Genomic DNA, 16,557 nt, shown 5'->3' on the forward strand with positions numbered 1-16,557 from the left:
TCAGGGTCTGATGCTTCCCAAGCCTCACACTTTCACTGTGCCTAAATAATCCCGTTTCCCTCACCTAGGAATGGCAGCACCTTTGTCCCTTTCTTTCAAGGAAATCCTTTCTACCCCAAGGCCCCAGGGGGTTCCTTTCCTATTCCAGAACTGCTACACCTATAATTATTGAAGGACTTAGCAGATAAAGAATTATTAAACAATTTACAACTTTCAAAGCAAATTCCTGGACTCACACTGTAAAAATAACAGAAGTTGTTTGGTGTTTTTAACTACTTCAAGCTGGTAAATGGGAACTTGGTCCAAAATCAGTTATTTTAAAGGCTTACTGTTTTGACATGTCATACTTGCAATAAATAAAGTGAACACCCAAGCCCCAAAAAGATCAATTATACACCTGCATTGAATGTCAAGGTAACATAAGAATTTTTGTTAGTGTCAAACCTAAATTGGCAGGACCAGACATCACAACCTACTCAAAAAGTGAGATTTTCTAGTAGGCAGTTTAGTTTATAAGGGTATTTATAAACTTCAGCATTTATAAACTTCCACTAGAACAGAGTGAACTTTAAGGCAGGTTCACAGATTCTGAACATACATAAAGTAAATGGAAAGTAAAACAGCAATCTGACTTTGCAGGTCCTGTGGAAAACGTGGCCAGAAAGGAAGAGTCAGAAGAAGTAAGTAATTGATATCCTTGGAATCCTCTGTGGAGATCAAAGAGTTTTTTGGTATGGATGCCCAGGAGAGCCCAGGGTCAGTCCCCTGCCTGCAGGACATGGAAGCAGAAACCTCCATCTTCTGCTCATGCATCCCAGCAAGGGATAAAATAACAACACCATCAAAGTCTACAAATATGTTCAAATGCCTTCTAGACATTGTAACAGCACGTGTGGGTGAGAACATGTGCCTGTGTGCATGTCTCCCCTCCCAAACTAAAAATCTGCCTGAACCCAGACCCCTGGGAAAGTTTAGATTCACAGGAAATCTTCTGCACAAATCTCTCTGTGGGGAGTAAAACAAACACCACAACTCAGGGCTCAGCTCAATGGATTTAGAAACATCCTCTCTGATAATCACACACATAGCTACACACAGTGCATTGAAAATCCTGTCACAATACAGCAAACATTTTCACAGGTAGCACCTAAATACAATTAGTTCAAGTGCTTTTCTCTGCTCTATCTTGCCTTGCAGGATAGATTATCATAGCACGAATGCAGTGACAAGCCTTCCCTGAGAACACAAAGACAATTCTTCCCTGGTTTTATAATGAAAGAACAATCTGGAATTCACCACATGCCCCATGTGAGATTGCATTACTGAGAGAAGCAGATGAGGAAGCAGTGATGATGAAAACTGGAAGAAGACTTAGGTTAGACATGAGGAAGAAATTCTTGAGTGTGAGGGTGGTGAAACCCTGACCCAGGTTGCCCAGGGAAGCTGTGGCTGCCCCATCCCTGGCAGAGTTGAAGGGCAGGTTGGATGGGGCTTGGAGCAACCTGGGCTGGTGGGAGGTGTCCCTGCCCATGCAGGGGGGTTGGATCTGGACGATCTTGAAGGTCCCTTCCAACCCAAACCATTCTGTGATTCTATGATTTTCAGCTGGACAGCAGCTCACACAGCCATCATGAGAACATGGTCTCTGCAGCATTCCCAGTTACAGAGCAGACCTGGCAACAGGGATGGAGCATGTCTGGTCTATTCAAACCACCTCACTTTAACCAGCAAGAGCTCTCAAAGCCCAGTCAGGGACACAAATTTTGCAAGATCAGGTTATATCCTGTCTGCGCTTCTTGACCAGGAAATGAATGAAGACATTTATTACTCCAGGACACAGGTACCCACACCACTGGCAGGCTAAGCTAATGAATGAGCAGTTTAAAAACCTGTAGCCTAACTTGCTACTCCTAAACTGCCAATTCTGTCATCATACCTCAAAATTCTGGCACATGAACACAAACTAAACAAACTACCCTTTTTGTAAGCAGGTACAGTAAACACAAAATGTATATGTTCCCAAGGATGTTTGGTTTAACAGCTAATACATCCACTGCCACGACAAACCTCCACTGGAGAATGAAAACACACCCCTGCTTCTGTAAAGCTCAGGGATCATATCAACATGAATGTGCCAGTTATTAAAATCACACCAGCTTGGCACGTTTGCAGATCCATGAGTACAATATTATGCTGCATTTTAACACCATTCCTGTTAACAGTATAACTTACTATGTACAAAAACATATGGGGTTTAATCCTCTCTGAAACACTAATGAAACAGGGATTATTTTTCTGGCACATGTGGATTCTTTTCAAATGTTTAATATGTTTTAATTATACATATAGTATATCTTCCTGGTTTTTGCAGGTCATTAAACCTCAGGGAAGAATTTTTTTCCAACACAACTCTGTTCTAGTTACTAATTAAAACAATTTTTAGACACTTCTGTGACATGCTGCTAAGGATGATTTATGATGGGGGCAAACAGCAGGAGGTCAGTGCCAAAGTTAACAGCTGCCTTACTACAGTCAAGATTTATTAATGCCATCAAATAACCACTATGCATCAAGAGAGACTGAAAATCCACAAACAAGTTGGCTGTATTTTCAGTGTTAAATGCAAGGGAAGAAAAACTAAGCTGGATTCTTGCAGGTCAGTGTTTTCAAACTGGACTGTCACTAGTCCCCAGTTGCAAAGAAGAGCCAAATACAGAGAGATTTCCCTGAAACCACTTGTACTCAGCACGTGAGTAAGAGAAAACACCTATCTCAGGATATAAAGTCTGAGTAGTGCTCATCCAAACCTGCACAGTGATGTTTCTCACACTAGTAAGTCAGAGAAGAAACATGCAGAGCATCCCAGACTGACTATCTTGTCCCAGACAGAGAAATGCTGCTGGGTTCTGCTCACCTCCAACACACACTTGGTGGAGAAATGTTTGGTCCTGTATATACAAAAACATCCAAAGGCAAAAGGAAAAGAAAAAAAGAGGAAATTACAGCTTAGTTCAATCAACAGGTTAAATCTGATTTGCTTTTAACAATGATTTGTGCCCTTCCATTTATACCCCTAGATGATTAGCTTAAAATGAAGACCATTCATGGAATCAGATGGAAAGCTAATCTAGATAAATACTAACAGAAAAGAACCTTCCTCCTTGTGACAGGCAACTCAATAACTAGCCAGTTGAATAACATCAGACAAATTACCTTTCACTTTATCATAAAAGATAAATGGATTTATAAATGATTGTTTCCAGTAACTGTCAGTCCAGGGAAGAAGGTGAGAGCAAAGCACAGGACGAGCTGTAAGAGTGACTGAGCAGCTCCATGGGATCATCAGCCATCCACCCCTTCCCTTTGGAGCAGAGCAAATGCCTTCAGGAAAAGGATGACCAGGTCAGAGGAAGGACCTGCTTAGCCTTGGAATTATATCCTGTCCATTTCTTGAGCAGGCTTAAATAACTTGCAGGCAATTTACAGGAATCCTGCCCATTAGGGTGGGATCACTAACAAGGCTGTTTGCTTTCCCTGCAGCACCAACTATAGAACAAGTAGGGAATGTGCTGGGAGCAGCAAGAGTAAAGTTTCTTGGAGAGATACTCTCCATACTTGAAGTTACCCTTGCAGCATATAACCCAACGTGGATTTCTCCCTGTTTCTCTGGAAGAAAACCAAACAAGCTGGAATTTCACAGGTGTGATCTTGTTCCAAGGAAGAATTTTTCTGAGGAGCTAGTGGCAAGTTGGAAACAAGACTGGGAAATAGAAGAATCCAAAAACTGAGGTGAACTTCTTTGAGTATTTTCCCAACCTTTTTGGCATTGAAATGCTCGGCCTAGAGACTCCAAATTTTAGAAATCTGTTGCTCTTGGCAGGAGACTGTCCCAATTTTCAGGGAGTTGTGGCTGGAATTATTATGTTAATAGAAGCAGTTTCCACCTACACTATGAACATTGTTGTTTTTTACATAACCCACGTCCTAAAGCAGCCCTTGCAACATCTCCCTCTTCCACCTTAGAAGGCAATAGTAAAGAAAACTTATGGAAAATCTGGGAAACAGGAGGGGAAGGCCTTGGTGTGGAGAAAGGGAACATAACAGAATCTGGCAGAGTCATTTTGGAGGGAGCTTAACAGCAGCCAGAGATGAAAGGCTAAAGGGAGCAGCTCTTCATATGCACTAAGGGTCTGCATGTCATAACCACCCAACTATCTGTAAAGACAAAGCAAAACCCAGCAAAGCTGTCACAGCACCAGTTCAGAGCAAAATTCAGGCCAGTTCTTATGATTTTTACTATGTATTTCTAGCTTCTAAAAGGGACTGGGGTGGGGGGCCTGCTGTTTCACATTTCAATTTTTAAAGTAAATATTTTTTTTTCTTTTTAAACACTTAGTACATGAGTGGAATAAATGAAGACATGACAGCCTGTAGCTGCTCATGACTGCCAAGATATAGAAAGTCATCATGCCCACAGCAGAGCTGAGGGAATGAACCTCCTACACTGAAGGCAGTGAGCAGGCTTGGTTTAAAATCCCTGATGGAAGGAGATTCAAGCTCAGTTGTCTGACTTCACAGAGACACAGGTCAAGGAGCACTCCTCCATTCCTCTTGGTTCTACCTGATCTATGTAGAGGACTACTTTTAGCTGTGGCAGAAACAGCTTAAACTAACCCAGTTAACTCCAGAACAGGGCATCTGGTGAGATGTTCCCATTTTTGCTTCCTTCCAATCCATCTCAGGAAAAGAATGGACTCTCTGATTAACACAGACACCTTCCCAACCACACTTCCCCTCCACAACCCCTTCCCTGGAGGATTACTGAATAAAAGAAAAAAGACAAACCAAAAGATGGCCCCGGAAAGTATCTCTTCTCAACAGGCTTTGCTGACAAAAGGCACAAGAAGGGCTGAACTGCTCCTTCCAATGCTTCTGACTCTTAGAACATGACAGGAAAATACAATTAGAGGCACAAACCACAGCCACCACTGAGCTCCAGCCCATCGCCTTGGCTGGAAGGCTGCAGCTTGCCAAAGGCATTCAAACAGCAAACAATACTGCTGAGCTGGGGCAGGAATTCCTGGCAGCTGATGCCTCCCCAGGAGGAAGTGATTCTGGTTCAAATACTTCCTTTACCACTGATAACAGGCTCCCAACACTCACAGTGCCAAGGCTTAACAGATAAGAGAGGATCTTCCATGCACCGTAATCCAATCCTGTTCTGACAGGGGTTTATTTTTAGAAGGCAGCTACACAAACACAGAGAGACAGATACTGTGCTGTTTGATGGGGTAAATCTGTGTCAAATGCAAGATTGCTGAAGTGATAGGAATGTGCATTACAGCATTTTCTCTCCTTTAGCAATGGGTTTTTCAGGGAGCAAAGAATATTATCTGGAAAGCCCAGAGGTGATCAGCTCTCCATATTCCATTACTAAAACCTACTAAACTAAAGATAATTATTTCAAGTGAAGAACAAATTCTTTATTTCTAGGGGGAAGTAAAGATATTTATGGAACACCTAATCACTGTTTCTCTGGTTCATATTAATGGCACATGGCACTAAGTCAAGTAAAACCACATTAGTTCCCAGTGTCAGAACGAGGGGCAACAGGTACAAGTTGGAACATGGGAAGTTCCATTTAAATATGAGGAAAAACTTCTTTATGGTGAGGGTGACAGAGCCCTGGGACAGGCTGCCCAGGGAGGGTGTGGAGTCTCCTTCTCTGCAGATATTCAAAACCCCCCTGGATGCAGCCCTGTGTAAAGTGCTCTAGGTGATCCTACTTCAGTGGGAGAGTTGGACCAGATCTCGAGAGGTCCCTTCCAACTCCAGCACTTCTGTGATTCACACTGTATTGGAGGTTTTGGTGAAATGGTATTAACAAGCCCTAAAGCTCACTGAAAGGCAGTGGGACTGTGTGACACACTGTGTGACACAACTGCTGTGCTGAGATACTCACGTAACATGTGAATTCATTAACTTGAGCAGCTCTGCAGGTAAACACAAAACCTGGAACATGCAATTAAATCAGCCTGGACCAAGCACCAGGCTCATGCATTGAACTGATGAGGATTATATTCTTTTAAATTACATTGGGATGATTTAGGCACTTCTGAAGTTAAATGCATGGTGAGCCCTTCTGCCTAAGGCACATAAGCCCTGGAAGAGATGCTGAGGACTTCCAGCTCCACACTTCAGTGCTTAAATGAACACCAAGATGCCCTGCACAGCAATGGCTGTGCCAGTAACACTTGCTTTGTGTATTGATGAGTTGTGATGTTCTAGGGAGAAGAGAGGCATCACAGGCAGACGTGAGCCAAGAGCTATGGACAGGCAGCAGAGCTTAAGAGAGAGGGAATCCAGCAGAACTGACCTGTGTCATCACAATCCAGCTGTGGCCTAGTAACATCTTGCCTGGGAGACACAGAGCACAGTGAGGCTGCACCTGCTGACAACTCTTACACATTGATCCTACAATAGACTAAAACTTACTATGCAGAACCTGGCTTTTCCAAGTAAAATTAAAAATCAATGCTGTAGCCATAAAAATTAAATGCAGTAATAAATGTAAGGTACTTGTGCCAAATACCAGTGAATTTCTGGCACTGACGCAACCTGTAAAGCCCATCCTGTGCTTTGACATCAAGCACCTTTGCCTGGTAAACCAGCAATTTCCTGCTGATGCAACATGTGTCTTGCTGGCCAGAGGCAGATAAGGGTAAAACACATTGCTGTTGAAAGCAGCAGAGCAGAACATTTCTGATGGGAAACGCATCCCAAAAGGCAACTAGTTATGTTAGTGTGGTGCTAGGATAAGGAGAGAACAAATCCTTTTTTATACATCCCAGAAAGTTAATTTAAAATGACCTCATGAGGTGAAGAGCCAAGATATTAATACCTATTGCAGCATGAGGCCATATTATAAGTGACATAAACATTACAAAACAATCTGAAAATTGGCCAGGCTGTTAATAGACAGCATTACACAACTCCTGACACAGCCAGATAATACTGCACTTCTACTATGCAAATTTTTAACAGTGAATAGATTTTGAAAGGAGTTTACACCCACCACCACTCAGATGCAACTCAGTAATTCAGTATTAGGTGCCAAGCTGTCAGTTACAAGTCACTTCAGCCCACTGCTATTCTCTAGTCTACCTTGTTATCCCAAAGAAGCCATCAATGAATGCCATTAGATTAAAATGTATGAGCCCTACTTGAACCTATTTTTAAGCCTGTAAACTAATACTGCTGATTTATTAATAGCTTTCATTTCTTGTACCACTAATACTGGTCTTCTACTGAGGAAATAATGTAATGCCCTGACCTTTTGTATTTCTGGAGCAAAGCTCTGTTCTTAAGGTATTTTTATCCATAGTAAAAAGTCATTACACCATGGGGATCTATCAGAAAAAGGAAGGGAAAAGAGCCACAGAGTTGGTACTTAGGGCTTGATTCACCTTATTGAAGTACATGCTTTGCTGTGGGTACACAAGTAGTTGTGTGTCTGGCTTCCAGAGGTGGCAGTGGTGGAAACACACACACAGTCACTCTGACAGTTGCTTCCCATCCAGTGCTCTCCTGGCTTCACAACACAGACACTGTGAGAGAAAACAGCTCAGGGACCTGCCGTGGCTGAAGAACAAATCCTACTTTTCCTTTCTGGGCTGTATTCTTCCCCAGGTACTGTTCTGCAGCCAGCCCATTCCTCTGCTTACAGCTGAACTGTTCTGCTAGTGCCCGAGGGCACAACACGGAGGACAAGCAAGTAGGAGCACAAAATGAGTGCCAGGAACCACCAGCTCCTGCTTGTGGCAACTTCCCACCAGAAAATGCTTCAGGTTTGTCAGCAGAACAACATGAAGGAAATCTGTAAAGAATATATTTCCTGATTTTACTTCTCCCTCTCACAAACACAAAAGTCTCAGCCTACCAACTCTCCTAGTATCCTAGTATCCTTTAATGCTTTAAACGTGCCATTCAAAGGCTTGCACACTGTGTGGAGTATCTCTGAACAACGGAAAGGAAAACTCTGGGCACTGCAGGATGCAAAGCACATCTGTGTCTCCACAGAAACCTGCTCAACACCTACTGCAACATCAAACTTCTCTCCCAAATGACCACAGTGTCGAACCAGAAAATTACCAGGAGACTAAAACCAGGGACAGAGATCAGTCCTACAGACAGAAACTGAAAATAAAGAAGCATGGTTTTGTTTCAGAAGATTGAGGAATGCTCCTGTTTGTGTCTGCAGTCCATCCTCCAGAGACCTTGTTGGGAGCTGGGCTCTTTGCACTGAAGTCTTCTTAAGCTCCCTCTTCTGTCCAGTGCTCTGCCTTTGTTTTTGTGTCTCTGCTACTGCACATGCAGCCCCTGCTCAGGATAATGGACCCACTTAGAGCCACTATGTGTGACAAAAAGCAGAAATGAGCCCTGAATAGGACCCAAACTCCTCCTCAGTCTGAGTTTTAGAGCCAGAGCAAATGGATGTGCAATTCTGCCTGCAAAACTGTCAAGTACAGAAACATGAAAGGCTGTAAATAATTCACTCTATATTACAGGAAATGTTTTACAAATGAAAAGGTTGTAACCTCTTTTTGGCTACAAGGCTGGCAGATGCTGGAGGCATTCCTGCTTCTCTGAGTGCAGAACAAGATGTGCCCTGTTCATGAGCTGATGAACCGTTCTTGGTTCTCAGCCCTCCCCTGCACTGCTCAATGAAAACTGCTCCTGCCTCCCTTTCTGATGGGTGGGTCACAAAGCAGCAAAGCCTGCAACACTTCCAGAAATGCAACTCAGGCTGAGCAGCAATTTCTTGTATTCTGATGACACAGCTGCTGCAACACACAATGCAGAGCTCAGATAACATGAAGAGAATGGATAAAATTGAATTATTTATATTTACTTAAACACATTCACACAATTGTTTAAAGACACAGACATACAAACTAATAATATGCATGCAGTAAATGCAGATGACTCTGTAACTATTTGATGCAGCCTCAAACCAGTGACATCAATCAAATCCAGTGGAAATAAAATCATCTCCAGCCTCAAAGGGGTGGCCACGTGGCCGAGTGCAGATTCTGGCCCAGCACATGGAAGCAATTCCAAATAGACACAACATTGCTTCAACATCTTATCACTAAACATTTTGCAACACACTCAACAAACCTCAGCAGAGGTCCCTCTGCCCTCTCCCCCACCTGGTTAGTTGGCAGCCAAACACAAGGATGTTTTGTATCTAAAAGAAAAGCATATAAAACTCACCTGTATGTTGCCGAAGTCCACGTTTTCATAATGGAAATGTGCACATTCGGCCATCTTCGGGAAATGACCCTTTGTAAAGGATAACCTGAAGCACATCAAAAGCCCACCATCAGACAGAGGCAAAGCATGGAAACGATGCTGCTATAAAATAAAAATGACTTGCTCATCCAAAAGCCAAGGGAACAGAGGGGTTTGCTGATGTGATGCACCAAAACAGTGGAGAACAGAACTGAGCGAGAAAGGAAAACTAAGCAGCCAAGTGGATTTTCTCATCGCATCCTTAAGGAACTGGGTGGCAATTCCATCAATACCACAGCCCACAGCTTGAAGAACTGGTGCAGGGACAAGCTGCTCGACCTTCACAAATGCATTCTGCAGTGCAAATACACAGCCTTACACGAGACACAAAGGAAAGGAGAACTTTACCTGTGAAAGGCATCACAGCCCATCAGTCCCGGGTTGATGTATCTGAGGGTGCAGAACAAATGCTATTTATTTATCCTTTGCCTTTTTAAAATTCAAAAGTGAGGCATAATTATTCCCAAGTGTCTCCAGTTACACTGATGGCTGACGGGGAGATCCTCTGGCTCTGCAACATGCTCTTGCTTCTGCTGAAGCTATTATAGACTCCTATAGATATTTCTGGTGGTGAGCCAATGAGATTGTCATTATCTAGCTCTCTCTTCCCACAGGAATAGAAGTGGGAAGTGAGATGCTGCATCTGGCTGCTCAGCAGTGGAACAAAGAGCCATTTCCCTTGCAGCATCAGAGCACTAGAGAGGTGATCTGAATGCACAGACCAATCAATATTGGGGAGTTCTGGTCCTCAAGTCAGCACTCTTAGCAAAGACAAATCAAGTAATATTGATTACTTCTGATCCCCTCTGCAGGTTAGAGGGTTGAAACCTTAGCAGCAAGCATAATAAGCTGGTTTATATTCTCTGGGAGAGAAAGAGAGAGAAAGACAGTGCAAGCCCACAGAAAAAATAAATATCACAATGAGGGAAGAAAAAAATACTCCTAAAAAAGAAAAACAGTTCAAAACCCATTCAAATGAAGAGGTACAGGGCAGAGTGCAAAAAAAGGAGAAGAGAGAAAATACCAAATCAAAACATATATCTGGGCCACCCACTTGTCCTGGTTTAGCTTCCCAGAGCACAGGGAGATATGAAAAAGGATCTCATTTATACATTCCCCTCTCCTTAGGTTTCTTTATATGTAATGTTCTTTTTTTTAAAAAATATATATATATATCAATTTTAGGAAGAAATCACAAAAACTTAAAAATACAGCAACAGTGAGGTTCCAAACTCTAATAAGCTATTCTTCTGTGGTCAGAAACAGGTGAAAGCACCAACCAAACTTCTCATATCCCCAGTTTTAGACTACATCAGCTATGATTTACTTTGTTCACATGCATCTTAGTAGCTCAGATGAAGACACTATTGAAAATTGGTGCCAAATGCCCCAGCTGTATTGCAGCACGACAGCTAAAACCCAGGATAGCAACACTGGAAGCCCAGCAAAGACAGGAATATCAAAGAACATTGTTCTTACTTTTTTACATTCTTCACTTTCATACTTGCTGTGCTGCCACAGGTCCGGAGAGGCAACTCCCCTGGAATGTCAGGGATATCTGCACCTCTTGCCTGCAAAAAAGAGGAAAGAAAAAGCAAAACAGCTTCAAATTTGACTGCACATTATGGACCTCTGCCTGCTAAGCAGTAGCCTGTATATTTTTACATGTATGAACACAACCCAAATCTCACATGTGCTAGAAGCTGTACTTTTTAACAAGGAAAACTGAACCTCGGGGTTCAGACCTAGTACATGAGGTCTTCCTGAACCACATCACAGAGCCTTGTTAATTCTGAGCAGTAACAGGGAGATCCAGTAATTTTTCATCACTACTTCTGGTTTCTCAAGAAGAGGTTTTCAGAGGTAGGAGTCTAATAATCATTCCTAACTCCATACTTACACCCCTCACTAAGTATCTGATTTTCCAAACATCTGTGCACTTGGATTCAGACAGAGGCACCAGAAGCAGCTGGATAGCTCAAATAGTGGAAAATCAAGTTAATGTTTGAAGCTACTGGTGTGAGTGCATGAGCATATTAAAATTCCTTAATCACTAAAATGATTTTATTTTATTTGGTGAGGCCAGAACTCCAAACTCCCTCTTTTAATCTGTCTGTCATGCTTTCCCATCCTCTCCCTCCTCCAGCTGCTTTTCCATAAGCTGTGAGCTCTGCTGGGATGGCATCCACCATCAGCACCAGCTTCTCTTGCTGTGCTGTACCAGGCCCTATGCTCCAGAAGAATGAGGGGTTTTAGGTGAGGCTTTTCCAAAGGGAGCAGTGATCAAACAGGAAGATAAGCAAACACTTGACAGAGGAGAAGGAGAAAAACACGGTCCCCAATGCTGGCCAGAGACAGCTCATTAGTGATGTGGGTAAGATCAGTTGAAGGAGCTTTTTTTTCTGCATAACGTCCAAAACAGTGAATGCTCAAGCAAGAGGCAGTGAGGCACTTCAGTGTTCCCCCTCTCAAAGGCCTGGACCAAAAAAGTATTACATCAAACCCCTTTTCTGATGACAGGAGTAAACAGATGAGTTCCCTGATCCAGAAGATCAGTACCAATGCTTCCAAGCTGGCCCACCAAAGGATCTCTGAACAGAGACAACCAGTCCCAAAGGTGCTACACGTGATGGAATGCAGCTGTAGGCAGCACTGCAAAATACAGGAACACCTTGATCCTCAGCCCTGAAACTTTGGAGTCAGACAATGACAATTCCAGCTAGCAGCCCACAAATGGGACAAACCATGAGGGAATCTTTCTCATGCCACTCCCTGAAGCTCTCATTTTAGCTTGTCATGGGTCAAATTTACATCTGCTTCACCACATTACAAAGAGCTGCAATAAAAAAGTCAAAACCATTCAGCAAGCCCATATTCATTAACCAAGAGGAACAGAGCTAGAGGGAATGATTCATCCCACTCAGCTCTAGACAAGCAGGAGGTTCTCAGCTACAACTGTGTTATCTACCTCAGGCTACTTTTACAGTCACCAGAGATAAACAGGCACTTTGGGTCTGGTTCGCCTACTTCAGACAAGATGAGGACAAAAGCAACACTTGCAGGGTATCTGTTTCTCCTGGCTCAGATGCAGACAAACACCACAGACACCTTCCTGTGTCCAACCAACATCCCTGAGGCTCATGGACCACTTGAGCAGAGCATGTGGCCAGCACTGCCCTTGGAAAAGGGATGCTGCAGCTACTATGAGTGAGCCCTCCCCTTTCAACATCACTGAGAGAATCTGAAGCCAGGACAGTCACTGTCCCAGTTGTGCCTTTCACAGCCCTGCACACCAGCAGTGCTTTCACTCCATCGTGCCACAGCTGCACAGAACATGCACACCCACTCACTGCAGAAAAACAGGGACAATATTTATATCCTTAAATAAACCTATCCTTGGCTGACTGACTGCTACTAGGCACACCATTACTTTAGTATACAATAGGACACTTGAGAGTCTCACTGTAAATTTTAACATTTAGAGGATCATCAATTGAATAAACCTTACAGGTCTTTTACATAAGAAAATAACTAATTACAGTAATGAATGTGCCACTCCTGTAAGCTGCTTGTAGGCAAAGCTGGATGAGCTTGCCTTCATTTTCTAAGGAACAGAATTTCTGTAGGAAGAAAAATTACTTCTCCATCAGCAGTAGAAGCTGGTGGGATGTAAAAATGGATAAACAAATGTGACAGAAAAATGTGGGCTTCAAGCCAGTTTGCAGCAGTGGGTAGAGACTATCCTGGATCTGACTCAAAGCAGCGTAGGCAAAACTCACACCTCCAGGAGACATAAATGCCAGCACCTCTCTTTGAGTAAGTTCTATTATCCTCTTTTTCCCAGTTATACCCACATTGTGCTGGAATAAGTTATCAGTCTCTCCCATTTCTGACAGAAAGTATCCATTTAAATGGACTACAATGAGATGCAATAGAGACATTAACTTCTGTTGCTTTTCCAAACAGAACTGAGCTCCCTGGACTCTGCTGCAGAATAACAAGTTCTTTTAAGTGCCACAGTTGAGGAAAAAGGGCAGAATGGTGATCTTGTGCAAACTGAAATCTTTAGTAGGAGGTTCTGACACAAGAAAAACTTGGTGAATAGAGAGATAAGCAGAAAAGAAACTTATTGCCATTTTAGAAACCATATTTCTGAAAAAAAACCCAGCAACTACTTTCCATTTAAACCAGAGACACAGCTACACCAAAGCCTACTTCATTCAGCACTAGTACCTGTTTTGATCCAAAACCTGGCATGCAAAATTACCCTCCTCACAAAACACTCCAAATGAGATTTGTCATCTTTTATGCTTTGTGTCACAGTAATTTAATTACAAAAATAATTTTGAAACAGTTGAATTCTTTACATCTGAATCTTAGCTAGCTAGCATCATCAGTTCTTCTCACTTCCCTATTGTCTATGCATTGCTGTTCTGTGGAAACCTAGTAATTGCCTGGCAAATCTGTTTATGCAAATTATTTAGTCCAATTTTCACAGCTTAATGTCACTCCTCCATCAATCTGCTTTGGTCCAAAAGTAGGTAAACAAATTAGGACTCCATCTCAAATGCAGTCTATTGACTTCATCAGGACCCTCAGACTTCTTACATTTCCACTGAAGGCTTTTGAGCAGCACCACCAGTGTCCCCTGCATTTGGAGCAGTAGCAGTTGGGAAAATATCTGAGAATTTCAGTATTTTATAACAGACACCTACACTGATTGCCAGGCAGGTGGATCCCACTAAAATGTTGCCCTAATTCTGGGAGAACATCTGCCTGTCTGTCCCACTCCCTGATGGTCATTCCATTTTTAAACCAGCACAGCCAGTTGCTTTCTGGTATCAGGAGGACTCCTGAAGCAGTTCCACCACTTGTGCCATTTTCAAGTGTTGCTGCTTATCTCCCTGGGAATCTAAGAGCTCTCACAAGTCCAGGTGTGGAGCTCTAAGCAGCTAAGTTTGAAATTTGTTGTCTTTATAGACATGATTTGGAAACCTTCAGCTTTGTGCTCTCCAGCCCACAAAACCTTATTCATAAATAATTTATATCTAGCTTAATATGAAAGGATTTTCTCATTAAAAGTCTCACTGCATTCATCAGAAAACATGTCAACCTGTCTCACTCACATCCAGCAACATAACACAATCTGAAACTACACAATAGAACTGAAGAAAACAGTCCAGTGAACACGATGTGAGAAAGTTTCCACCTTGGTATCCTCAGCAGGGGAGAATACTGAACCAGTGCAAACCCCAGAGCTGTCCTCCTCCTGCCACAGACTTACAGTGGGATGCACGAGAAGAAATGGTGAATCCCACCAAGCTCCAGTAATCCCCTAAGTGGCAAACTGGCTTTCCACAGTACTACTGTAAACCCTCTGAGGAGGTCCCATATACAGACATGGATACACCACAAGACTTGACAGGTCAGCACGTACCTTCACTACTGAACTCAAGCAGGATTCTGAAAGCCAAAGTTTGCCCTTAATCCAAGGTTCACACAAAGCAAGAATAACTACTACACAGGCAGCAGCAGCATTTATGCATCCTGCAATCAGTCTCTCACCAAAACCTGTTTGGAGAGACCAGATTGCTCTGGATCCCTTCAGCAAATGGCCTTGTTTCTAAAAATGGCAGAGCTGATTCAAAATGCTCTTTGGTTTCCATGACAGTCCTTCCTTTACATCATCTTCATTTCTCCTCAATTTTCTTGGAGGGGGAGGCAGAAGAGGAAAGGGGGAAAAACCCACAAACACCATCACAAAACCTCCCCAAGCTTTCCAAAAAAGTTTCTTTACTGAAAAACAGCAGGACACAGAAATCTTGTTTCAGAAAGTGTCATTACTCTGTGATGAGTAATAGTCTTAAGTGAGAGGTTGACCTGGTCAGTTGACAGAATCTGACATCTGAGGTGGGTGTTTAATGCTCAAGGACACCAACATCTATTCCATGTCCATGCACAAGGACACCAACATCTATTCCAAATCCTGGTACCAACCACCTGCACAACACTGGCTCGGCATCAACTTCCTTGCAATGTTAAAAAGCAACTGTCCTACAGAAAACCCCTGATCACTACGAGGTAAAAGCTGGTGGCTCCATTAGCACCATCCTGCTTTTACCAATTACTGCTCCAGAGTCAGCCTGAAGCACAATGAAAGAAGAAATATGGTTCATCTCAGCTTCATCCTCCACAGCCACTAACGCACTCCAGGGAAAGAAAAGCTCTCTCTGCTCTTACTTCATATATTGTAACAACTATCCTGGTTCTCCACAAGTGATCAATCATGAAGCAAAGGAAAACTGCTTTCACTACACCGGAAGTCACCACATCTGAGCTACGACCAAGAGCTCCAAAGGAAAGGTCCCCATTCCACAGCATTGATCTATCCAAGCACTATCCCTAAAAGGATTAAAATGTACCTGAGCACAGGAAGGCTGCAGCTGGGTCACCTGTCTGAATGGAAGAAATGCACAGTAATTGATGAAGATACAATATTCATCAAAAAATGCCTGAGGAACCACAGCAATATGATGAAAATGCAAGTATTTGCCAAGCTCATCATGCCACCACTTCCCATCGATCCCTTAGTGGATGCCAGTGAGCTTCCTAAGTATTTTCATCCAGGATGTTTGTGTCACTTTTACACATTTCAGCTCCATTTCACAGGGCTGCTTAAAATATTCGGACACATTCAAAACGCAGAAGCCATTGCATCAGGTTTAGGAACCCAGGTGTGACAATCTCAACTTAAACAGAAATATCTGCTCATTATACCACAGCAGCTCTCCAGAAGAAGTCAAAGATAAAAATAAATACCCATCCTCCAACCCTGCATTTCCCAACTGACCATCTTCAGGACAATTAATCTGTGCTATTCACAGCCTGCTCAGCAGAGCGCAGCACTGGCACGTCTCATTAGCACCTGCAGGGTGTTCAAAGCTGCAGAGCAAGGACAAGCTCCTGCTCTCCTGCCCAAGAGGCCCGTGTACACAGCTCTGTTTGCAGAAGGTGGCATTGGACAGATTTTACCTTGGAGAGTGCAAGGGTCTAGCATGGCCTGAGAACAGCAATCCGAGCTACAAGGAGACAGCTTGGAGATCCAACAGAGAGGCACAAAATGTTTTTCAGAATGAGGAAGTTAACCTTTTAAAAGCTTCATTTAAAAAAACCCAAGTAACTCATCACTTAGCTCCTCAGCTA

The 16,557-nt window shown here is 42.9% G+C and overlaps 1 protein-coding gene across 1 annotated transcript in view; it reads right to left on the reverse strand.

Annotated features, from left to right (window-relative positions):
- Positions 1–16,557, reverse strand: part of LOC127393336 (rho GTPase-activating protein 32-like) — a 102,734-nt gene that overhangs the window by 45,970 nt on the left and 40,207 nt on the right. The window contains exons 3-5 of the mRNA XM_051638304.1: positions 10,834–10,925; positions 9,703–9,744; positions 9,277–9,361 (exon numbers count right to left, since the gene is read on the reverse strand). Of these exons, the coding sequence (XP_051494264.1) occupies positions 9,277–9,361; positions 9,703–9,744; positions 10,834–10,925 (219 nt within the window). The remainder of the gene's footprint in view (positions 1–9,276; positions 9,362–9,702; positions 9,745–10,833; positions 10,926–16,557) is intronic.

The sequence above is a fragment of the Apus apus genome, chromosome 22 (genome assembly GCF_020740795.1).
Source record: "Apus apus isolate bApuApu2 chromosome 22, bApuApu2.pri.cur, whole genome shotgun sequence".
Lineage (NCBI taxonomy): Eukaryota > Metazoa > Chordata > Aves > Apodiformes > Apodidae > Apus > Apus apus.